The sequence below is a fragment of the Eleginops maclovinus genome, chromosome 15, assembly GCF_036324505.1.
Source record: "Eleginops maclovinus isolate JMC-PN-2008 ecotype Puerto Natales chromosome 15, JC_Emac_rtc_rv5, whole genome shotgun sequence".
Lineage (NCBI taxonomy): Eukaryota > Metazoa > Chordata > Actinopteri > Perciformes > Eleginopidae > Eleginops > Eleginops maclovinus.
In genome coordinates, this window is record NC_086363.1 from 11,969,553 (window position 1) to 11,995,783 (window position 26,231).

A 26,231-nucleotide genomic window follows, 5' to 3' on the forward strand; every position below is an offset into this window, starting at 1 on the left:
TTATCTGAAACAGCAAGAATATTTTCCAAGCAAGCACATATAGCCCATGAATAGTGGTGTGTGTGTGTGTGTGTGTGTGTGTGTGTGTGTGTGTGTGTGTGTGTGTGTGTGTGTGTGTGTGTGTGTGTGTGTGTGTGTGTGTGTGTGTGTGTGTGTGTGTGTGTGTGTGTGTGTGTGTGTGTGTGTGTGTGTGTGTCTTTGTGTGTGTGTGTGTGTGTGTGTGTGTGTGTATATGTCTTATCCCATCAGTAGTATAGCTGTGGGCTGGTTTACATTTACATAATGAAGTCAATAACGCTGGCCTCCTGGGAGAGAGCATGGTGACATCATTACTAATTTATTACGAAGAGGTGAGTGTGTTCATGTGTGCGGCTTTGGGGACGGAGAAAAAAATGGCCCTGGACAGTATGAGGTTAAAGAAAGGGATAAATTCAAGAGGTGAAAAGAGAAAAGGAAGAGATCAAAATATATAGGGAAGAAAGAAAGTGAAATTAAAACAGGGAAAGAAGGAAGAAAGAGGGAGAGTGGACCAAGAGTTAAGAGGGAAAGAAGGACAGTGGTGGAGGTACAAGGTGAGAGAAAACAGGAAGACAAAACAGTGAGTGTAGCTGAAGGAGTCACGCAGTAATGAAGACGCAGAGAGAATTACGGAGAGACAGAGATGAATGTTTGAAGTGTGACTGTTGTCTTCTTCACTTGGGTTTTAATCAAAGAATCTGTGCCCTCGCTGGCCTCTGCTGCTTCAATGCCTGGGGCTGTCTGCACGTCCAAAACAGGCAGCTGTAGCTCTGCTAGCAGCTTCAATAACACCAAGTGTACCCAAAATACATTTAGTGTTGAAGACATAAAAAGTGGCATTTTAAGTCCATACCAAACTGATGGATGAAGTATTTCAAAAATTCTCAAGTCCTGAATTCAAAACCTAAGGTAAATCAAATGATGTTATTTTACCACAAATAAATATATGTGATATGTTCACAGTATTTCACCATGACACAAAATGTTTTGGATTAATATGACTGCTGCATTACTTTCTGTAGATGTTGTTGTGTAGTGTTATGTTACAGCAATGCAGCGTATTGTATTATATTATTCTCTGATGTCCTGTAAAAATCGCATTCAAGTTTTCAAGGTTTTATTTGTCATATGCACAGCATATACAACGTATGTGTTGGCAATGAAAATCTTATATCCCATGCTCCTCCAACAACTCACATACATGGTGCAAATAAGATAAATAAAATAGTGCAAAAAGAGAGAAGAATATTTACAATAACAACAATAAAGATTTGAGGATGTGAAATATATACATATGTGGAATACATTGAAAGTATTTAAATACTTTACACTGTTGAATGAGGAGGTATGGACAGATGCATATATTACGTATAACAGATGTATATGGCAGATATGTATAATATATAGATATGTGTACTATAAACAGATATGTATGGCAGATGTGTATAATATATATATATATATATATATATATATATGTATGTGTGTACTATAAACAGATGTGAGTAGACATTCACAGAGCTCAGGAGTTCAGCAGTCTTATAGCATGTGGTATAAAACTGTCTCTGAGTCTGGTGGTCTTGGTCCGGATGCTGCGGTACCATCGGCAGCAGACAGAACAGACTGTTGCTGGGGTGATGGGGGTCCTTTAATATCCTACCGGCCTTCTTCCTACACCACTGGGTGTAGAGGTCCTCCATGGATGGCAGCTCCATCCTGGTGATGTGCTGAGCAGTTTTCACCACCCTCTGTAGAGTCTTACGGTTGAGGGCGGTGCAACTGCCATACCAGGCGGTGATGCAGCCAGTCAGGATACTCTCGATGGTGCACCTATAGAAGTTGCAGAGTATCCTGGAGTCCATGTTGAACTTCCACAGCCTGCAGAGGAAGAAGAGCAGCTGTCGAGCTGTCTTGGATATGACCCTGGTGTGATGTGTACATGTCTTTACATATTTGTAAAGAAAACTTTTAATGATCTCAGAAAAATAGCAACTATTTACAGCTTTGTGAGAATGTACTTTCCAACTATGAAGCTTTTAAAAGTTTATTTAACCTTAGAAGTCTCTTTTTCAACACAAGAAGGAACCCTTTCAATTAATTCTTCACCTTATCAGAAAAATAAACATAGAACATTTGCAGATGTGTGGTTTTCACTTGAGGAAAATGTATGATGATTATCTCTAGAAGTAGAAACAAATTAGAGTGAAAGTATACTGTTGATTAAAGTAAAAATACTAACACAAGCAATTTCAGTTTTTAGACAAGTAAAGTACTTGAGTGAATGTATTTGTTTATATTCCACCACTGTTTACAGCTTACCATATTATATATATATGTTAGGTTCTTGGAGAAATGACACAAACTTTGAATTATTGTATGTAGTACTTTGGTTTTCACTTTATATATTGTTATTATCACATATTGTTGAACAATGTCGACAGATAATGAGTGATACGTCATATATAATGTTCAGTCATTCTGATAGCAGAAAGCTCAGGTGTGACTAACATCATTAATGAGAGATCTGTTCTATTAATAGTCCTTGCACAGGTGTTTTCACTTATCTGCTTCATTAAACCTCCAGTCATGTTGAAGATGAGCGTAGAGCTGGAATTACATTGTGCTAAGGAACCTTATGAAGCAATTATAAAAAAATTACAATGGCTCCCCAACCTAACAGCTACAACGCGATCTTAACGTAATGCTTTCATAGCTTTAACTATGGTGTGTATCGCGTGGAATGTTCAGAGTTGGATTGGTTGTCTACACACACTAATCACACGCTTCACAGGAGAGTCAAACGTCTCATTTCTTTATACTTGAATTCATTATTACTTACAATTTCAGCGAGCTTTCACACATTTTATGTCAACTGACGTTGTTTGTTAATGAGCCTTTTACCCTAATGTTTTCATACACGATAAACAGGTAAAGTGCTTCACACAGATTCTAAGTTCATACAGAGAAATCTTTCGGAACGGAGGCAGCATTATGTCATGTCAAGTACACAAATCCAATAATATCTACATGGAACTTATCCAACCACTTCATTAAATTAAACATGAGGCAACAAATAGAAGGCCTTGTAATGAAAAGACGATTGATTTTACTAACCATATAAGTAGAAGTTTCACCAATACACCAATTTCATTTGAGGTGGAGCAGTGAAAACAGTGGAAAACCAACCGTGTGGTAGTATGTGCACAGAAAAAATCGATTATCTGCTTACTGGTGAGCAACAACAAAAGCTTTTAGTTGACTCAGACCTTAACAGTAATTAGTGATCTACAAGAACTTTTCCGGTTTACTGAAAAAGGCTCTGCATCACACAATGCAGAGCCTCACTTGTTTGGCTCTACATGAGAATTGAAGTGCTGTTGGAAGGGTTACTTTGGAGCGGCTTCTTGGTCCTGATCACATCCAGCCATGTAGCCCAACTGACACAGGTGTGGGTGCTTGTTCACTGTCCAGGGTGCTGAGAAGGCTTCAGCAGGACCAGATATCTCTTCTGCTGTCCGAAGTTCTGAACCTCAGCCAGACCTGGAGGTGCTGTTAAGTTTTCTGGGCTGACAATTTCACAGAGCCAAAAATATCCTCCAGTTTTGAGTGTGATGCTCCGAAGTGTAGTGTCATAAAACCTTTCAAAATCTCACAGCTACCAGGAAGTTTTTTTGTGTGCGTTATCTCTTCCATATCTCGAGTTACCGATGGAGGGAGTTTTTCAGGATGCGTCTCACTGTCAAACCAGCACACACAATCACAGACACACAGACACAGACACAGACACAGACACAGACACAGACACACACACACACACACACACACACACACACACACACACACACACACACACACACACACACACACACACACACACACACACACACAGAATAATGTGGTGCAGAAATGAGCGTTGTTCTTGATGATTGCTGTTGGTTTCATCAGATTACTTTGGATGGTTGGTTTCATCAGAACATATCTCACAGGGATGGGCATTTGTGTGTGTCTGTGTGTGTGTAGCAGCCCACAGTTAACTTTCATTAAGTGGATGAGTCATGTTAAAAGTACCTTGACTGGGCCCCGGCCGTGGCGTAACTGGCTGGGGCACCTGCACCTGCACGATTCGAGGTGGTCCGTTTCCGGATCCCACCCTGACTCTCTCTCCCACTTTCCTGTCACTCTCCACTGTCCTATCCGATTAAAGGCAAAAAAAAAAAAAAAAAAAGAACCTTGACTTAACAGTTTGTTTTTGTCAGTTTATCTTGCTTTGACAGATATCTATTATTTTTTGTGCTGTGTTAAACAAAGAAATTAACCTTGTAGTTTTTTTCAGGGAAGCAGGGATATTTAAACAAACTATTTGTTTATTGTGCATGCCCCAAAATCAAGAAGAGCCACCAAAAAACCAAAAGAAAGAAGAGAAAAAAAATCAATAAAACTTCATATTTTTAGCGAGAAAACAACACAGGAAATGATTATGGCCTTTTTTAATTTCCCCACATTCACTTTCATTCGACTATAGTGGAAGATAAATCTAATGTTGGACATACATTATGTGTATCATATAATTCATGATCATTTTCTCGTTTGAAGGACATATCAACAGGTTCTGTTTTAACAACATTCCAAGTAATGGCGCAATAATAAGCAATGCTTGTTGTTTTATGTTAAAATGTTATGAGTGTGTCGTGTCCTCTGGCCCTCAGCCCCCTCTCTGCGCCCTAAATATAAAGCAGTCCAGTCCAATGTTAACACCAGCTGCTGTCTGTACCTCTAATTATAGCCTCTGCAGCGCAGGCTCCCAGGGCAAGACTGGGGGTCAGGTTACTTCTTCCCAATGCACACACACCCTCGTTCAAACTGGGCCTTAAAAACAGCTTCTGACAGGACTTAAAAACGTGCATTGGGCTCGCCTAAATATTTATTCACTTATTTACTCTTTACTTTGGCAGCTGTTTGACAAGATGGGACACTAAGGATATTTCCCATGGAGGAAGTGCATGAATGGTTGAGAGATTAAGAAGTTTAAAGTTCTGTGTATGTTTTTTAGTTGAGGGCTCAAAATGAAAAATTGCCTGACCTCTTTTTGTATTAAAAAAAACTGGTGATGTTGTTATTGAAGGACCAACCAGTGGTTTATTATCAAGAAAAATGGAACTGAAACATTTATCACATGAAGCAAAATTATGATTGCACTTTTTCAGTCACTTTACAGGTGTCACAGGGGATATTTTGCTCAGTATAAGTGAGGTCAGGAATGTAGAATGTGTCTCTCAAAGCAGAACAACTGATGTTACATCAGCTGTTGGCTGCCTCCAATCTTTCTAACATGATTAATAAGCTCTGTGTTTCAAAGACTCAAAGCACAGGAGACTTTTAGACCTTTATTTTTTCGCCTTATCCTTTTCTCCTATCCATCTCTTGATCTTTTGCTCCTCGACACCCTTTTTCTTCAAGCACAGTCCCTCCCCTTTCTTCCTCCCCCCTTCCACTTCCACTATCTCTCTATTTTGGGCCCTCAGAGGGGGCAGGGTGACTCACAGTCGGTCACCTCCTCCTCCCTGCTCCTGTTTTTCTGTCTCACTCTCTCCAGCTGTTAAAACCGAATCTCAAAAAACTTTGACTCTTGGACATAGAGTCAAAGGGAAGAGTCAAAACCTTTGAGAATATCTTTGAATTAAACACAAACTCAAAAATATTAATGGCCTGTTTACTGGATTTCTTTCCATTCTCCCCTGTGGGGAAGGTTTGAATGTATTTTTAGACCTGCTGTGATCCAGCTTAACTACAATTGCTGTGCGCCTTTTTGCTGCCTGGATTTGAGCGTTGCCTCCATCGTCTTTTTCTCACAATCAACGGGGGCCAAAGAGGATTTAACGAAGGAGTTACATGCGCGTTTCTATGGTAACAGTGGGTTTCCAGAGCCTTTGAAGGAGTGAAGGTTATCACTGAACATACGGTAAACTCCCAAGGTAATGTGGAAATCCATGTCACTGTGGCTGAACTTTATAATAATGATCTGATTCTGACATTACTGAATGCTGGAGGTCTAACTGGTGGGTTTTTTCTTATTGCCAGTTTTAATATCTACTAAAGGTTAGCCGCTGCTTAGGGCATACTCCCAAACTTTATACCTTGGAGAACTGTGCATTTAATGGTGTTTGAGGAATATTGATGATATGGTCAAGAAAACCAAAAGTAAGGAACATTTGGGTCATAATGTGAACTACAATGTGAGCTTTTAGCTGTGCAGTTAAGTCCAAAATATTTATCTGTCCATTGTTATTTTTACAGTATTTTACGTGGTAGAGAGAAATCTATGAAAGAGGATTAGGGCCCGGGTGAACATTTTTTATTTTATGTTTTGAATTCTAAGAAAAAAGTCAGAATTTTTTGAGTTCTTAGATCTAAATCTAAGAACTCAAAAAATCACTTTTTCTCCCAATTTTTATTAAAATACTGCATTGCGGCTACTTGCATTTATTACATATGTTACATCAAATATATGACTACTATACGTCAAACATATACAAAAGGTTTATCTGACAAATGTGTTGAAGTAAACTAAGAAAACATTTAAAGAATATGTGTCATGTGAGGGATTTATAGCAGCACAGTGAGTTTAATCTAATATTTAATAAGAAAACAATATCACATGTTTTATTTCCATTTCCTTAACATTATCCTGGGATATCACAAATCACTTTTTGCATGTTCAAACAGTAACACAATGTAATATCAGAAATATATGACAGAGGATTGGTTGATACACAAATCAAAAAGCTCATTTTGACTATTTTAAAAAGGCCTAACATTTGTAGTTCAGTGGTTTTCAACCTAGGGTCACAACAAGATAAATCAGAAGGGTTATGACATGACAACAACACAATTTTACTTGTACCTGCAGTTTTCTCTAACCATTTACATTTTCAGAAAATAAGAGATCATTAGCTCTTTGGGCCTTAAACAGTTATTTCAATTAAACCATCTGAAGAGTTCAGCCATAACAGAGAACTACAATGTATAGACATCTGAAGCATGAAACATGTTGTACTCTTAAAGCTTGTCATGATGTTTTATCCTAATAGGAAAAGATACGAGGTTACTTGATAAAAAGTGCACTATTCCCTCAGAGATGTAGGGCTGTAGGTTTAAAGTAGCTACTGTTTAAAAGTGCAGAAGTTAAGTGTAACTTTCTGCCAATGGTACCCAGCCAGCTGACTTTATAAGCAGTACCATGCCTTTTCATTATAATGTTTGTGTACTTTATTTAATGACTCACACTATCCACAGTGCCTCTGTCGCCTTTCATTCGCCCTCAAACACCAGTCAGTATCGGCACCCACATCGTTCTAATTCTGTCCATTCCTTTGGTGTGGAGGAGGACTCAGCAGCATTTGGTGTCCTTGAGTGTGTGTGTGTGCGTGTATGTGTGTGTGTGTGTGTGTGTGTGTGTGTGTGTGTGTGTGTGTGTGTGTGTGTGTGTGTGTGTGTGTGTGTGTGTGTGTGTGTGTGTGTGTGTGTGTGTGTGTGTGTGTGTGTGTGTGTGTGCGTTCGTGTGTGTGTGCGTTCGTGTGTGTGGATCAGCTCAGCCTGGTGGTAACAACAGGTGGGCTGGGTCATCAGGACAGACACATATGAATGCGAGGAAGAAAATGTTGGCAGACTGTGACTCACTTTGACATAAAACACGGCTCTATGTAAGAGAACCATGCTGTAATTAGATGGTCTGGTGAAGAGCGGTGGAGTGGATGATCACACAGTGCAGCCTTTTTCTCTTCTCCTTGCTGTAGGTCATTCAGACTGTGCTCCTACCTTCTGTCATTATACCACCGTGACTGTTTTACATGCAGTCGATCAATGCATTAGCCTAACCAGCCGCTAAAGAAATCAATGGCCAGCTTTTATATCACACACGTCACACACGCTCTCACTCTTTACTTTTGTCCACACTGGCTGTTGCTCATCAAATCAATGGTTAGCTTTCTTGAATGAGACGCACACACACTCAAGCATTCGTGGGCAGCATTATGTTAAATTGATTTTGTAGTTTTCTATCTGATTGCAGCAACAGAAAGGTCAGCCTGAGACCTGCAACTGAATCCAAACACATCAATTTTTCACATTATACAACCGTCCTGCACAACATACATTTCACAGTAGATACATAGATTTGTAGTTAGTGTACAAGAAATCCACATTGTTTACTGGATATTACTAATAGAAAATGATACATGTGCCGCCTGACGTCAATTATACTGTGAGTTTGGAGAGCTCCTGCTAATTAAACTTTACAAAGGAAAGGCTAATATCCAGAGTCTTTTGCTTCTCCCAGTTTGTGTTGTGCCATTGATTGGGGGAAAATCCTAAACAATACATTTGCACACACTCAAATATCAAACAATTCTTGTTTCTCAGAAATAAACACACTTTCACCATCCTCTCTCTTCACCACAAAGTTCTCAACCTTACACTAAAGTGCTGGAGTAACCTTTTACAGTTTGGCGTTAAAGTTGGCTAATTAATAGATGACTCACTCATTTCTAAATATTAGCTTGGGACTCTGATAAATGCAAAATGATGTCAACAACATCAATATCAGCTTTCAACTCTATGTAATAATGTGTATAACGTTATCTTGTGGCCTTGTTGTGGGGCTTTATCTCACTGACAGGAAGTACAGATAAGTGCATTGGCATTCATCTGTATGGGCCAAGTTACCATATTTGATCCGGCCTTGCAAAACAAATGTTTGATTTGCAACAAGTTCTAATACCTGTTGCTGCATTTTCTGTTGGATGGTTTTGTGCAGTCCAGTTCAGGATTGAGTGCACAGGCTATGACACATTTCTCCTCAAGAAAATACATTTTTAATGGACATTGAGGATGATGATAATGCCATTAGGGTCCAAACTTAAACATTCCTTTCAAATGTATGCCTTGCTTGTCATGTCCATACAGGAATTTAGGGAGGTGCAACCTTAGGTCATCATTTACGACCTTGAGAAGGGCATATTTCTCTCAAGTGAGTCAGACCTGATTTTAATTCAGATCTCCAGAACAGTGTAGCTATCGCTTTATATTTGGAGATAAGCTTTGTAAGAGGCAGGCAGAGACACAGAAGGAAAAATAAATCATCTCAGGCTTTCATCGCAGCACATAATGAACACAAACAACATAACGCGAGCACATAATCATGTTATGGCACCACGGCCCCACTGTCATTCAATGATGAAAACTTTCTTTACAGAAGCAATTTGTCTTGTAGAGCAGATTTTTCAAAGTGAGATGGAATTTAATCTCCTCATCACCTCGGGTAATCTCTGTCTGTCTCTCATTTTCGGTCTCACACAAAGGAAAACATACTTGAATGATTCACCATGTGAATAAAGAGCTGTTGTGTTCATTAATCAAAAGAAATGATAACACAACCCCCAGCAGAAGGCCTGTTGTGGATTACTCATATCCAAAACAGAATAAAGTTCAACAAATTGGTGAATGGTGTTGAAATGCCAAAATCAGAGAATGTGGCAACACCATCACAGACTGTAACCCTATGGTTTCAAACCAAAGGCCTTCCACCCCCAAAATACTCCCAAAGATTCTGCAGTTTATTTTGAAATGATGTGACAGGTGTTTTTTTAAATTCCAACTGCATTTTAATGTGCATATTGTGAAAAGCTGATTTTACGAATATGCATTCTCACGTACACTTCCCATATTTAAAAGTGCTATAACCCATATTATATCATTTACAATAGATAAAAACCAACTTGTGTGAAATGTTTTTTTCAAAGCAATAAATCCCCAGAAAACTAGAAGAGCACAGGCCTATGCCACAGCGTTTCTATAACTGAAACAAAAATTGGATTCATTGGCTCCAAACTTTGGTTGTTGCTTTGCCCATACTACATCACTCCCAAAAAGCAGTATTAACATCTTGTGAGAAGTTTTGAACTGTCAGAGAAACCAACTTGACGTAGGAAATGATCACCAGAATCTGCATTTCCTGTCACCCGTAGATAGCTCTTTTAAATAGTTTTTTAGCTAGGTGACCTAAATAGTTACATATTTTTCTGTTGCCTTAGTTCATTTGTGCCCTTTTCCTTAGAAAATCAATTTACTTCCAAACTTCTCTCTTTCTTGCTGTCCTTTTCTCTCCTTTTTTTGTTGACCACTCTTCCTGTCCTCAGATCTCTTCGACAATGAGTAGTGAAACCAGCGGCAAAGAGGCGTCCCCTGCTCCCCGGACCAATCAGAGGACATTTTTGGAGGATGTCATTTTGACCTTTAGTTCACCTATGGCCTGGCTGCTGGTTGTGGCTCTGATCCTCACATGGTCGGGCGTCGCCATCGTTCTCTTTGATCTGCTTGACTACAAAACTCTGTCAGGTAACGAGACCTAGATGATATTTGTTTTCATGGTTATTTTTATATTGGAACTACTTTGTATTTAAAGTCTAGTTTTTCTAATAGATTTACCACTCAATAATTCCATGATTATAATATGCTTGTGATGTTTAACTATGTCACTTTTCTTCAACTCACATATACCCATTTTTCACATATAATTTAGTCATCCATATTTCATTTGAGCACCTTTCAGGCATTTTTGAAGCAGACTTCAAAAGTGGACGTTCTTATGAAGGTCATCTTTTTCAATGTCCATGTGTCGGGTTAGGGGACACACACCAACTTGTTTATATATTCAACACATGTTAATGTCTCAACATGTGTGGTGCTTTAACCCTAGTGTGTCCCTTGAAGCATTTTTGTCTTTTTACTTCTTAGATGAATATGTTAGATTTAAAGTGTAGCCTCTGCCATAAATGTTGGCACAGATGTGAAGTTTTAGTTAAAACTCAGCTCCAATAAATATGTAATGTAGCCAAAATGCAGACCCCTAAAATGTCTCCATTAAAACTGATCCCACAACCATTACAGTATAACATCATGTTTTTTATTATTTCAAGCCTTTACTATACAGTCTAGTTGTTACTGTTTTCAACCTGATTGAGCCATTTTCGCGTGTTTGACCTACAGGCAATCACATGCAATTTTCCCACTTACACTAATAATAAAAATGCTTTAAAATAATCTTTATAATAGCAGAGACTGTTAACACGCCCCCTACCTTTGAGTAGATAGAAATGGTATTACATTTGCAGTCATTGAAGCAACTTTTAAAAGTGAGGCACAAGGGTTAATGCTGGTTGTGTGCTTCCCTTCACTTGACAGACGGATATATTGAAAATGACACACTGGAGTGAAATGTTCTCACACATTTTCACCTTGACTTTAACATCACTTAGTCTACCAGTTAACATTTGATGTACCAGTGTAGAAATACAGCTGTGTACATATTAAAGTTAATCCACTCTTCTCATTTTCACTTAAATGTCATACACTGGTAGAATGGATTGAAAGGGCACTTCCTGCTGTTAGCATGCATATTAACAAAGTCACAGGGGTTTTCAAAAAGGAGTTGAATCAAACAATAGTTATTTATTTAAAATGTAAATTTCTCTGTTACACATACTTATTTAAAGTTCTATATATTGCCTGCCAGAAACTGAGAGCAGGTTCTCCTATAATCTGCAGCAGCTCATATCTTAATTGTCTTGAGTGATCAAATTTCATTTTCTGGAGTCGCGGTTTAATCACTTCATTGTCGTGAGATTAAATGAAATACATTTCCCTGAGAACGCAACTATGATATTGATTAATGAAAGTGAATGCAGCAGTCAAGATATCCTTCAAAATTTTCTTGCCTATTCACTGGCACCGTGATCAGGCTTACAAGGCTATGCACTGCCAAATTATTATCTATCTTGAGATAATGAGAAACGTGTGATTGCAGCGTAACAGCAGAAAGCAAGAGGGAACTTTCGCTCTTCGCTTGTTATGGTTAACACTGAGTCCAGGATGTTAACTACTCCAGAAATCAAAACACTGAACAAAATACATTGACATAAAAAGCAAAATGTTGACGTTTTGGGAAATGCTACACTCTTTTTACTCTCATACCCATAAGTTAAACTACGATAAATTCGGTTAGCTTAGTGTAGCTTGAAATCTTGAAACAGTAGGCAACTGCTAGCCTCCCTCTGTCCAAATATAGAAAAATAACTAATTGACATGGTACATTTCGTTGTTCAAATCGTCCAAGAACAAAGTGTGAAAACTTCAATATGCAGTAACTACGTTGGATCTCTGCTGTCTTGCTCACCTGGTTCCAGACAACAAATATTCCGGCTGGTAAACACACAGTCAAATTAAATAATGAAGACCCTTGGTGTCAGAATTTGGATGCAATGAGTCCTGATATCTACACAACTGCAAGGGCAGGAGGACTCAACTTTCACAGTCACTAGAGCACGCACACATGACCTTATAGGCAAAGCAAGGAAACTACATTTTTTGTCACATTTCATAAACCAGGGCAATACATTGGTCTTTGCAGGGTAATACAATAAAAAAAAAATACAGCAAAGGTAAAAGAAAAAAAGTACAATTTGAAAAGTGCAAAAGTACAGGCATGCAATACAAGAAATACACAATGTAAATGTTAACTAATGCAGAACCATCAGGTGAAAAACTCACATAAGCATAACGGTAAAGCATTAGTATGCACTGTAGTGATCTAAACAGAGCTGACAAACTGCCTACGATCTTCCAACCAGGAAATCAATCCCTTTGATTTTGAGTGTGAAGTTAATTTACTGTGATAATGACCTTTCAATCGATTCTACTCATATCAGCTCCTTATCACTCCCACCACTACCACACATCACCATGTATTTGGACTATCCTACAGTGTAAGGATAGTCCTGCCTCACACATCCAACACACTCATCTGTAACTCCTCTCCCCACTCTCCTTCTTCCCTCACCCCTTCACCTCTTCTCCATCTTCATGCTGTCAATCACCTGCCATCCCATCCAAAGAGTACACATCATACTGTGACGACCCCGTGTGTTTATCCAATGGTAAAATCCCAAAACAGCAAAACCACTAACAGTTTGACTGCATGGCTTGCTTGAACTAGAGTGTTGCCTGTGGCAGACAAGAGATAAGCAAGATATAGTATATGTGTATGTTCGAGTCTTTCAACTGTGAGACTAAATTATTAGGGGTAAATCAGCACTAAGACACCAGTAAAAACCAGTGCTCTCCAAGTCTTTCTATTACTCACTGTCCCTGTTTGTTAATACTGAATCTTATCTGGCAAGCTTGTTAGCTTAGTTGCCAATATGACAATAAGTCTGTAATGCTATGTCAGTGCTGGGTCTGTAAGCAAGCTTGTTAGCTCAGTCGCTATTTAGACAATAAGACTTATTACCTTTAAACTAAATGAGAGTTAGTGAATCAGTTAGCAGCCTCATAAGCTCAGTAGCTAACGGGACATTAAGAAATGTTTACACCCAATTTCTAACTGCCTGTAATTGGGTCTGTTAGCAAGCAATAGAAATGTATAGGAGTATTTATACACTTTCTTAGTATAGTGATCATCTTACTTCCACAGGATCCTCCTAGATTAATGACCTTGGGAATATACATGTGACTAGCTAAAGTGTAAGCATTGTTTCCTGTTTCAAACTTTTGTTTACTCATTTACATCCATTCACATTCTGGTCTGCTATCAAAATTGCAAGCTGTTTTCAAGCATCTTAGCTACAGATGGATGGCAAATTAAAGAAAAAATCTTAACATCAAGTCTATAAAGATGTTCAGACACCAGTGTTTTAATGCCAACTGACATGTTCTTCAAAAATATGCGAGGATTTAAAAAAAAATTGGCACCAGCCTGAGTCTTTTCAGTCCTTGTCTTTAGGTGCAGGACATTTTTAAATGTGTACCATTGCATTACAAGTCTGGAATTGCACGTACATCTGTGTTCCATCTGTAACCGCTAAATGCACTCAATCACTAAGAAACTGTGACACACAAGCTTAAAATACAAATGAAATGACAATTGCAATTGACAGTCGATAATGAAAAAGATGTTCAAGCGTAGGCGTCTGGTACAAAAATGTAATCACTACAAATTAAATTTACAAATGTAGACAAGGAAATATTTATCCCAGAGCTAAGGCTATGAACAGAAAAGTGTCTGTTGTAGTTAGCTTCTATTTTCTGAAGCAAATAGTGTTGACAATGACAAAATGCCTGGCTGCATTTTTAATCACAAGGCTCCTCTCCCACAATGACATTTCAATAAATGCCAGTGTGTGTAAATGAAACAGCAAGGAGACATTGTCTGAAAAAAAGGAAGAAATGCAATTCTCTCCATCGTGAAAGAGACTGTGTTTGTTTGTGGGGAGAAATATGGAGAGAAACACACTTGCTGAATCTGAATTTTCATAGTATTTAAAGCTCCCTGATAAATATAGTAAAACGTAACAGAGTTGCCTCCAAATTGTAGTGGAGTAAAAAGACACTTTTGACTTCAAGGACAGTCATTAAGGGAATAGGAATAAAATGAAATAAATATAAGAAGGTGGGATTGAGAGAAGGAAGTAAGAAAATAAAGAATACAAACAAAGCTTTGCATGAAACATTTATTCATATTCATTCCAGATGTGTCTCTTCAGCTACTTCAGGGATTCTTCGAGGTTTATCGAAGCCCACTGCAAGGGTTTCTTCTTTTTTTTTTAATGTATTTTGAATCTCTTTTCTTTTTTTGTGGCTAGTAAACTAAACAGAACAAAAGGTAGAGTGCCAAAAGAGAGAGTCACAGTAGGACAAGAATGTGAGACAGAGACAAAAAATAGATTTCAATAAGGGAAAATAGAAGAAACAGAGATCTGGGATGAATGAGAGAGTGAAAGAAAAAAAGGGAGTGAGAAGAAAGGTAAAGTGCAAGAGAGACTGAATGAATAAGCAACAGAAATAAAAAGGACAACAGAGAGTTAGCGAGGGGGGGTGGGGGGGAGTGTCTCTGTCTGGAGTGCCAATCAAAGAAATGTCAGTGCATTAATCAGCTGTTTATGAGTATCCTTTATCCACAGCGGGCAACAAACAGACACAAAGCTTCTTCCACCTGAGAGGGAATATTATATACAGTATATATAAAAGATCATTAATGAGGGCAACTGCTGGGACAAAGCCTTTGTGAATAGCAGAGTGTCAATGTGAAAGATACTGTACATACAAAAGATAATAATAATTAGCATACTTTCGGCATACCTCGACTGCTTCAAAATGCCCCTCTTGTGCATCATTTGGGACCAAAGTGTTTATAAGTTGTAGTTAAAAGCTTTATTACTGGTTAATACATCATTATGCTGTTTAGGTTACAGTGTAAATGCCATTTTAATGCCCAAATAAATTAGTGTATTACATATTTAAGTGAGTATTGTACAATGACATTATTTATTATTATCACAAGGGCTAGGCCTCTCTTGAAAAATAACTTCAACGGGACTCTCCTGGTTAGATAAAGGATTAAAAACAAATAAGTGAAGGTATAGATATTCATGATTAAAGTGTACATTTTGAAATTGGAATCCTTTGTCAATCAATTGATTTTTCTCTAGATGAGAGAAACGGAGGCCTGGCAAAACAAAATCTGTAAAAATGATTGCCTTATAACTGAACTATGAAGCATAACTAAATAATATATTAACCATTATGAGGGCATAAGTCACAACTTATAAACCCATAAGAGAAGAGGCCTTTTGGAGCATGTTTGAGGTGTGCATTTCTGACTACTGGAGTGGAAATCAAAACTTAGTGATTGAAAATACTGCTACAGTTTTTTGTAGTGCTCTATAGACATACTGGGACAGACATATTACTGGGACAGACAATGCCAGCGGTTGTTATACAGATGAAACTGTGTGGCTAATGTTGAAATGCTGCTGAAAACTTGTTTTGTTTTTTTGCGGTTTCTTGCTGTGTTCTCATCCAGCATGTCCTACAAGTCATCTGAGATACAGTAAGTCCTAACAGCTGCAGTGTGATTTGTTGTGCTGGTTTTTTATTCTTTTAGTTTTAATCATTCTTCTTCTGTGTGACTTTATCTTCTTTTTTTTAATGGATTGTCTGGAAACTCTATTCTACACTTCCCATCATGATGTCTTTCTTAATGTTGTGTTTGTCGTGTTTATGTGTCTTTCCCTCTTAGGTCTCCCTCCTCCTTCTGCCATCGCCAAGAGAGGTCTAAGGGCTAGAGGCAAGCGGAGACTCCTAACCATCAAACATATCACATTCACTCCCTAGGGCTTAATATGTTGTTTTAACCCTCACTTTAAAGAAGTTGCTCTGAATGCATTACAGAACAAAAATGACATCTCCGTGTTTTACGTTCTTTGGTCCTGATTCTCACTACCTGTAGGGTATTTAAGGTTCAGACTGGAGCCACACAGACCACACAGGAAACAAGGTTGCACTCAAGTTTAAGTTTATTCTCTCTTAGTCCAAAAATGGTGAATTGGAGACAGGACTGGATGAGTGCCAATGATGAGTACCAATGGTTCTACAAAGACAGAAAACAACATTACAATGCTTTGTCCAAAGTAAAATACAAACAGAAATGTTGCCTTACAATCGCAACACATGCCACATCAAACGTAGACAATTCAAACGATATCTAGTCAAGCTTCACATTAACTTCATAATCAACAAGTTAGATCTAATGAACTATTAAACTTACTATTAACATATTAGCAGTTAATACCTAAACATGATCCTCATCAATAAATGAAACTGGACTTACATTGAAATAACTCCAAAAGACACATGGCACACTTCACCAAACAATTTCCAGACGTGTTTAGGGACAAAGAGAGGAAGTCCCGCCCTTACAGGTCTGTATTTAAAGGGTAGGCAATGATTGACAGGTAGATTGTTCACTTGTACCACCTTGTGGAGCGGAGGGGAAATGCACTTGTAGTTCTTTGGAACTTGTAGTTTCTAACAGCCGCCCCCGGAGTTGTGCAGCAAATACGTTACGTGGTTTCTTCTTCAGTGATTTCAGGGAGTGGGATTAATCTGGAGACAGGGCGTATGTATTCTCGACCTTGAATGGTGATTTTAGCACTGCGAACCTTTCCATCTTTTCCAGGGTAGGTTTCGGTTATCCTTCCGATAGGCCAGGATGCTCGAGGTAGCTGGGGGTCAACCAACATCACAACCTGGCCTGAATCCAAATTCTCCTTGTCAGTTTTCCATTTCTGTCTGACTTGAAGGTTTGGAAGGTAGGATCGGATGAAAGCTGACCAGAATTTGTCAGCCAAGATTTGACTGTGACGCCATCTTCTCTTACCAAGAAGTTCACTGGGACAGTAGATTGCTTGGGGAAGAGAAGAATCAGGCCGCCCCATCAATAACATATTTGGTGTAACTGGATCAAGGTCAGCAGGGTCAGAGGAAATGTATGCAAGGGGTTTCGAATTCAGAAGGCCCTCTACTTCAATAAGGGTTGTATGTAGGACTGTCTCAGTTGTTTGTTGGTTTCCCAGTACAACACGGAGGGCCATTTTTATTGATTTGATTTCTCGTTCCCAGCTTCCACCGAAATGGGGGGCAGATGGAGGATTGAATTGGAAGTTGACTTGTGCACGAGCCAATTGCTGCTTTAACTCTGGGGTCATCGCTTGGAATGCACTTCGCAGTTCTGCCTCTCCTGCTTTGAAATTAGTCCCACAGTCCGAAATTAGTTCCAAAGGTTTGCCTCTACGTGAGACGAATCTTCTGAAGGCCATCAAAAATGTATCTGCATCCATGCTGTCAAGCAGCTCAAGATGAATGCAGCGTGTTGTTAAGCATTTAAATAGTATGCCCCACCTTTTCTCCGTGCGCCGGCCAATTTTAACCGTGAAAGGCCCAAAGCAGTCCACACCTGTGGACCAAAAGGGGGGTTTAAACAGCCTAAGACGGGCCGGAGGAAGGTCTGCCATTTTTGGAATGACTGGGTTGGCTCTCCATCTCTGACAGTCTCGACACTGGTGCTGAAGTTGACGGATGGCTTGGCGACCACGTAAGATCCAGTACTTGCGTCTCACCTCACCTAGAAGACGCTCAGGACCTGGGTGGAACAGTTTGTTGTCATAATACTTGATAATGAGTTTTGTTATGGGATGTTTAGGATCTAATATAAGTGGATGGAGGGTGTCATGATCGAGGGACTCTGCTCTTCGAAGTCGACCTCCCACTCTAATGAGACCGAGATTGGGGTCGTATTCGGGAGAAAGAGGGAGTAGTTTACTATTCCTGGGAATAGATTTGTTGGTTTTAAGGGCATTGTACTCCTCAGGAAAACACTCAGATTGGGCCCTTTGCAAAAGATACTTCTCTGAGTTGATGTAGCATTGTGCCAAGTTTGAGTTTTGATCTTGAGCCGCCCCGTAAAGCATCTCCTTTGTTTCCTCCATCAGATCATCCCAGCTGCTGTATTTATTTAGATCAGGGAGGTTTGTGTTAAACATCACTGTGCCACAGAACATTGATTTTCTGAGTTCCGCAACAGGTTCTTGTTCAACAGACGCACCTGGGTTGGCTGGCCAGCAGTCAGGGTTCAACAGAAGGAATGGGGGGCCTCGGTTCCATCTGTTTGGCTGAGAAAGCTCAAGGAGGGTTTTACCCCGGGTTACATCATCAGCCGGATTACTCTTTGAATCCACATATCGCCAGCTCATTGTGTCAGTCAGTGTCTGAATCTCAGCTATTCTTGTGCCAACAAATACCTTATAGCGGCACGAGTCAGATGTCAGCCATGACAGAACTGTTGTGGAATCTGTCCAAAGGGTCACTGACTGCAGTGGAATAGTTAGCTCAGAACTGAGGAGGTTAACCAGCTGTGCACCTGACAAAGCTGCACACAATTCAAGGCGGGGTATAGATAGCTGTCGTTTAGGGGCTATACGAGACCTGGCCATAATGAAGCTGACATGGATGTGGTGGTGCTGATCTACAGTCTGGAGGTAGGCAACGGCACCATAAACACGCTCAGATGCATCACAGAAGATGTGCATGTGGGAAGTTGAGGTAGCTGCATTGACAGATGGGGGTAAGTAACAGCGAGGAAAGTGGATGTCAGGGAGATTTTGCAGTTCCATTTCCCATGCTTGCCATTTCTCCAACAAGCTCTCAGTTTTGATTATGTTATCCCATCCTCTTTCCTGCTTCCATAGGTCCTGCACTATAATCTTTGCACGAGCTGTGAAAGGGGCCAGGTAGCCCAGAGGATCATACTGACTAGCCAGTACCTTGTAGACATTCCTCATTGTTGGCTCATGGTAAGTGATGGACCGGTTTTTGTAGCCCAGCATGTCTGTGCAACAGTTCCATTGGAGGCCTAGAGTCAGCTCTTTGGGGTCTCCATTCTCTGAGAGCCACAGTTCAGTTGTTTTGGACTTTGCATCTGGTGGGAGATGGTGTATTACAGCAGGATTATTGCTAGCCCATTGTCTGATGTCAAATCCACCATCCGCAAGAAGGGGTCTCATTTTGTTAATGAGGGACTTGGCCTCATGAGAGGAAGGGAAGCTTTGGAGGCAATTATCAACATAAAAGCAATGTTGGACAGATTGGAGGACATCCTCATTACTTCCAGAGTGATCTTGGACATGTCTGTGTATTGCATAGGTGGCACAGCAAGGGCTACATGTCGTTCCAAATGGTAAGACTTGCCATTCATAAACAGTGGGTTCCTGGTCCAGTTGCATCCCTCTCCATATAAAGCGCAGTAGAGGTTTGTCCTCATTCAGAAGGCGTACCTGATGGAACATTGCTTTAATATCTCCACAAATGGCAATAGCATGTTGGCGAAATCTGAGAAGGACCCCAAGGAGAGAGGGCCCCAGTGTTGGTCCAGGCAGAAGACATTTGTTCAGATTTTGGCCCATGTATTCAAAAGAGCAGTCAAATACGACTCTGTGCTTGTTGTTGTGTTCAACAATGTGATGTGGGAAATACCAGTGTTCATTTGATTGATCTACCTGGTCGCTGGGAATCCTTTGAATATAGCCAGACTGCACAAGTTTATCCAGCTCTTCTTGGTATTTCTTTGCCAGTGGGGGATCTTTGGACAGGCGTCTTTCTGTAGCACAGAGACGGGGCAAGGCAGCTTTCTTGGGAGCTCTAAGGAGAGCAGTGTTGGGAGCTCTTAGCAGGGGAGTGGCATAGCGCATTACACCATCTATCTCTACTCGTACTGTTTTGGAATGGAGTAGATCAAGGGCTAGCTTGTCTTGTTTGGACCGTGTAGCTGTTTTCTCATTAACATAGGGCAAGGTGTCAATCTGCCAGAGCCTCTCTACATTACTGAGCAGCTCACTTTTGAAACAGGTAAGAGCGAAAGACAGAGTGTGATGATGAGTTTGGACTAAACCGGCTGGTCCCTGCAGAGCCCATCCTAGCCTGGTATGTACAGCCAATGGGCCACCAGGGGGCCCTATGAGAATTGGCTCTATGGCTGTAATAAGATGAGCATAGTCTGAACCAATGAGTACAAGAGGGCATGCATGTTCAACAAGTTGTAATGGAACATCTCTGAGATGGTGATACTGCTCTTGTAGCTGTCTCACAGGATATGTGTGCTCTGACAGGCCAAGATTGTCTGCAGTGAATGCACTGCTGATAACATGCCTCTGGTTTGGCTGGTTGATAGGGGAAATTTCAAAAGATACGGATGCTCCATGTACTTGCACTATATCTTGTCTTACGGTGCGTAGTGAGATGGTCTCAGGCTGAGCTGTGAGGCCCAAAGACTGAACAGCTTGGGGGAGTAGAATGGACCTGTCAGCCCCATCATCAAGGACTGCATATGTGGTGAAGGTCTTCTCTCCATTGTAGAGACATACATTGACAACTTTCAACATGACCTTATGGGAACGGTTGGGTTTGTCCATGTAAAGGAGCTCTGAGGGGGAGGATGTAAGCATCACTGTGACTGATTTGTTTACATTAACATCATGGAGAATGGTTAGGTGAATCTCCTTACAAATGTTACATGGCCTCTTTAATGTGCATTTGTCAAATTTGTGTGTTCTCCCACATTTACGGCATCTGTCCTTCTCATTGATCCATTTCAGAATGTCATTTTTTGAGAGTTTCTTGAAGTCTGGGCATGAACCAAGAAAATGGTCTCTGACATTACAGTGAGGACAGTAAGGTTTGGGCTTAATTTCTACCTTCTCCTGTGCGCTTGATGTAGTATCCTTTTCCCATGTTGACAGGTAGACAGAGGAGACAGGTCTAGAGGGCCGGCGTTCATTTACAGCTTGTGGTCTTTTGTCACCAATTGTAGGTCTTTCCTGTTTATGGAGTTCAACCGCTCTCTCTGATATGCGTTTAGCTCTTGTCTTTGACTGCAGCCAGGTTGAAAGGTCAAGGAGGGAGTAAGTTCGGTTTGCCTGCCCAGTAATAATGCCACGTTTAATGCAGTACTCAACAAATCCATCTCTATACTGCACAGGGAGTTTGCTAAGCAGTCTGTCGACATGAGAACCACATCTTAATTCAGAGCCATTAGGGCCCTCTAGGGACAGCAGCATTCCCACCAAAGCATGGATGGAAAGGGAGAAATCATCCAGGGCCTCTACATCGCTTATGCGAATAATGGGGGAATTCAATATTGCTCCAATTTCGCTCTGAACAAGGAGCCTTGGCTGACCATATTTCTCCTCAAGCGCTGCAAGAGCTGTGGAATATGGTCTAGCATCATGCATGCTGGATCTGGCCAGTTTGTTAGCACCTGGGTGCTGCAGATGGTCCAAGAGGATCTGATATTTATAATGTTCAGTAAGATGTGGGTGATTTTCAAGGAGGTTGCTAAGAGCCATTCTCAGGAGGGCAAACTCACTCTCTTGACCACTCTTGAACACAGGAAGTGAAGGTCTTGGTATCCCATATGCTGAGGCTATTAGCAGATCCATGTTATTGGGGGGTTGAATATGTGGATAAAGAGCTTGTGGCTGCTGGGATGATGTAACTTGCACTGGGGGCAATCTACCAGTCGAAATGGGCCATCTAGGATCAGGCATGGATGCAATATAAGCAGGAGCTTGGACAGTCGCTGACGGTGCAGTTGCACGGTGAATAAGAAGGGAGGAGTGTGGTACACTGACAGAGGCATGGTGACTGGAAGGCTGGGTAGACACACTAGGCATGGACAGCACTGCAGCTTGAGCAGTAGCTACAGGGGGCAAAGGGCAAGACTGAATAGAGCCTATGGACAATGGGGCTGTTTGAGGTGCAGCAACAGAATTGGGAGCTTGGAAAATGGCTACCTTTGGCTCCATAGGTTGAGGCATAGGAAAGGTTTGGGGAACCCTGGGAAGGCCAGGCTGAGGGAATAGAGAAAACTGTGAAGCTGCGAGAATTTGATTGTCAGCATGCGGAATTCTTGAGGGGGCAGGAGTGAATATTCTGGATGGAGGCAGATCATAAAAGGAAGAGGTGGCTACATTAGGAGGTGAGGGAAAGAGAGCGGCAGCTCCACAGGGGTCATCAAAGAGGTTTTGTTGAATGAAACTAGTCACAAGCTGGGCTGAGTCAAGCTCTAGTTCTTTCTGGCGAATGCGTCTATTAATCGCAACCTGTCTGACAATTCTCTCTCTGTCCTTGTGCGCCTCTTCCTGCCACTGCTGAGCAGCTTTGGCATTCTTATCAATCAGTTTGCATTGTTCATCCAGGTCTTCTTCCTCCTGTCTTTGTCTTTTCAGCTCCTCCAGCTCATCTTTCTTCTTCTTTGCCTCAAGCATGCTGACTTGGAGGTCACTCAAACAACTAGTGTGGCTACTACTAGAATGCCTACTGGTGTGAGATCTAGCAGGGAGACTAAAGGTCGTTTTTGTACGACCCCTCTTACTATGAGAGCTACGGGAGCCATGGGAAAGTGTATGCGGCCTTTGCGATCGCACAGGAATACTATAGAAATCAGGGGGCCGTGTTTGCCTTTTCGGTCTAGTCCCTGGGTCAAGGGCAGGTGGCTTTAAGACGACTTCACAAGGTACTGATGGCAAAGGGATTTGGTCCTCTTTGTGAGAGGTAGGTAATGGGAGTTTAGGTGAAAGGCTAGGCTCTGTTTGATGAGTGGGTATAGATGGCGTAGGTGATGTTTGCGGGGGGGCTTTATCTTCTGCGTAAAGCTTGGTTGCGTCTAATTCACCTTGGGATCCATCCGCACACTCAGTGGAGGTAGCCTGACCTTCAGTGGTCTCAAGTACAGGGGGCTCATCAGTAGACCTTATCTCGTCTGGTTGTACATCGGCCATTGTCTTCGTGTGGTGTGTGGCTCAGTATCCGGCTCGAAGGACCAACTGTAGGGTATTTAAGGTTCAGACTGGAGCCACACAGACCACACAGGAAACAAGGTTGCACTCAAGTTTAAGTTTATTCTCTCTTAGTCCAAAAATGGTGAATTGGAGACAGGACTGGATGAGTGCCAATGATGAGTACCAATGGTTCTACAAAGACAGAAAACAACATTACAATGCTTTGTCCAAAGTAAAATACAAACAGAAATGTTGCCTTACAATCGCAACACATGCCACATCAAACGTAGACAATTCAAACGATATCTAGTCAAGCTTCACATTAACTTCATAATCAACAAGTTAGATCTAATGAACTATTAAACTTACTATTAACATATTAGCAGTTAATACCTAAACATGATCCTCATCAATAAATGAAACTGGACTTACATTGAAATAACTCCAAAAGACACATGGCACACTTCACCAAACAATTTCCAGACGTGTTTAGGGACAAAGAGAGGAAGTCCCGCCCTTACAGGTCTGTATTTAAAGGGTAGGCAATGATTGACAGGTAGATTGTTCACTTGTACCACCTTGTGGAGCGGAGGGGAAATGCACTTGTAGTTCTTTGGAACTTGTAGTTTCTAACACTACCACAACACAATTCATTTTCAGAATCCAAAATCGGTGAAAAGATGAGAATAATAGAAATACCAGTATGTTTACTGTTGCTTTTGGACAGAAGAAACCTTATCAAATGTAATTCATTTCAATTCACAAACGCTTATTTTGTTTTCAGGGAATAACTAGCAGCAACACGTAGAGTAGAACATTAGAATAAAACACGATATTAAACACATTTACAATCAAAAAAACATCCAAAAATGCTAACATGCTGATTAATACAATTGTTTAGATTAACATTTGATGTGTAAAGTGGTTTTTCGGGCTAAGTTTGTCTCCCTGATATATTGTCCACCCCTGTTTACTTAAGTTAAATTGTACTCATTAAAATATGTTGGATCAAATCGGTTAGTAATACTCGACACCAATCTGCTTGGCATTTAGTTGTTTTCTATTCTAATGTTTGTTTCTGTGTTCTATTTAGGTGGTTTTCGTCCAATCAAGTCAAGCCCTGCAGTAGTCTCCGCCGATGTCACTGCTCAGGAGAGCCCTGATTGGTTGGAGATGATTTGGAATTTTGCAGTCAGTTTGGTAGCTCCTGAAGATGAGGAGGAAGGTATTCACCAGCTAACTGATACCCTCACATGTAAGAAAATCGCCTCATGCTAATTTACCATTTAATGTCTAACTAATATCGTGAATAACATGATTATCCCGCCTAACATCTTATTCTGGACATGGCATTTACATGCACCAAATCATGATTGAAGATATTTATATAGAAAGGCTATTAATCAGTATGGAAACACATTGAAAATCAAAGAATATGCTCATCAAGATAATCCAAACTGTCCGGATAATAGCAATAATGAAGCTGTCAGAACCTAATCACTCACCGACTAATAGAGTTATAATGAATCTGACGCCCCTTTTGTTAAATTGTGAAAATACATTAAGCAGAAAATAAACCTTATATCTAGTCTTCCTTATTTAATTAACAGAACCAACGGCCCATTAAAATGACTGCTAATTCACTGGAACTGAAGTGCTTTTTATTTCACAACAGCATTTAAAGGATGCTCTCATTAAGTATCACTAGGTAGTAAGTCAGAAATTTGTTGTTTTATAAACATAAGAAGAGGTTAATTTACAAAGGTTCAAGGTAAAAGAAGGAAGCAGAAAGACAGAAAAAATATGCCAGTTTTATGCTGGCAGCTACAGAATTTACTGCTTGCCAGGTAATATCAGAGATACTGTGAAACTTTCTCAGTTGAATACTGACATTTAAGCAACATTTCTTTTGTATTCCAAGTTTTATGCAATGTTATGTTAATTTATGCTGATGAGGGATTGTCTGCAACAACAGTTAGAACATTGGATAGATCCAGGTTCAAAGGTCTTGTTTGAAATTCAAGGGATTTTATAGGGAATATAAATAAAAGAACATCATTTTTTGTTATGTAACTTGATGCAAATGAGTCATTATCGTATGCTTACTTCTGGTAGATTTAGGAGAAAAAGATCAAATTAACACCCAGTGGTATTTTCAATTCAGACCAAACTCTCAAAATTGACCAGTGCATAAACATTTTTGTTTTATTCTTGCAGTGTCTTGCCTTTATATTTATTCTAGCAATAACTGGGATTGATAAGCACCTAATTGTGTCCTCTGGCCCTCAGCTTTCCACTCTGAGGAGCTGTGAACAAGAGGAATGTGGAGAGAGGAAGAGTATGAAGAGCTGGAGAGAAGAGAGGGCAAAAGAGACAACTGTCTGACTTAAATTGAAGAGAAGAAACCTGAGGAGGAGGAGGAGGAGGAGGAGGAGGAGGAGGAGGAGGAGGATGTATAGTTTATCACAATGATGTTTCTCTCTGTCTGTCTGTAGTTAACTGGAATTTGATGAATAAAAACCAACCATTTGAATCCATGGCTTTGGTTAATTTATGGGTGCAATAGAAACAACAGAATGATCTTTATTATATCTTTTCCATAATTTGCTTCAAATAAATTCTCATATTTTTGAATCAGCAGGGTAATAAAAGGCCCAATTAAAAAAACATCTCTACATTTTTCATACTTTTACAAGTTTTGTCCTACACATCATTGGATCCGGAAAAGGGACAAAATAATGGAAATATAAAAATACGTAATAAAAAAGAAAGAACTATGTGACGTTTACTTTTTTAATAAAAATGTAATTTTTTTATTTCTTGCATGTTCAGAAAAAAACATAAATATACTCTGAACCATCAAACACACAAAATCACACACAACTTGTTTAAAAAAGTACTTTCCATTGACTTACACTCATTGCCAGAGACTTCACCAAATGAATCAATGGGACACACACACATGATTTGAAACATCATATTTAGGCTTTC

General features: G+C 40.1%; 1 protein-coding gene across 3 annotated transcripts; it reads left to right on the forward strand.

Annotated features, from left to right (window-relative positions):
- Window positions 1-5,550: 5,550 nt before the first annotated feature.
- trdn (triadin) lies at window positions 5,551-25,777 on the forward strand. 3 transcript variants are annotated; one of them, XM_063902182.1, is made up of 6 exons: window positions 5,551-5,990; window positions 10,212-10,410; window positions 12,966-13,007; window positions 16,148-16,195; window positions 24,334-24,495; window positions 25,530-25,777. In XM_063902182.1, the coding sequence occupies exons 2-6, from the start codon at window positions 10,224-10,226 to the stop codon at window positions 25,550-25,552; spliced, it is 462 nt and encodes a 153-aa protein (XP_063758252.1). In that variant the 5' UTR covers window positions 5,551-5,990; window positions 10,212-10,223; the 3' UTR covers window positions 25,553-25,777. The 3 variants fall into 3 exon arrangements, with proteins under 3 accessions (XP_063758252.1, XP_063758253.1, XP_063758254.1); XM_063902183.1 differs by lacking the exon at window positions 12,966-13,007 and adding an exon at window positions 15,932-15,958; XM_063902184.1 differs by lacking the exon at window positions 12,966-13,007.
- The last annotated feature ends 454 nt before the right edge of the window (window positions 25,778-26,231 follow it).

What these genes read in the sequence shown, in the direction of transcription:
- trdn (XM_063902182.1), top strand. Translation starts at nt 10,224, where the DNA reads ATGAGTAGTGAAACCAGCGGCAAAGAGGCGTCCCCTGCTCCCCGGACC. An exon ending in TGACTACAAAACTCTGTCAG is followed by an intron (nt 10,411 to 12,965) that starts GTAACGAGACCT and finishes TCCCATCCAAAG; the next exon opens with AGTACACATCATACTGTGAC. An exon ending in GAGAGGTCTAAGGGCTAGAG is followed by an intron (nt 16,196 to 24,333) that starts GCAAGCGGAGAC and finishes TGTTCTATTTAG; the next exon opens with GTGGTTTTCGTCCAATCAAG.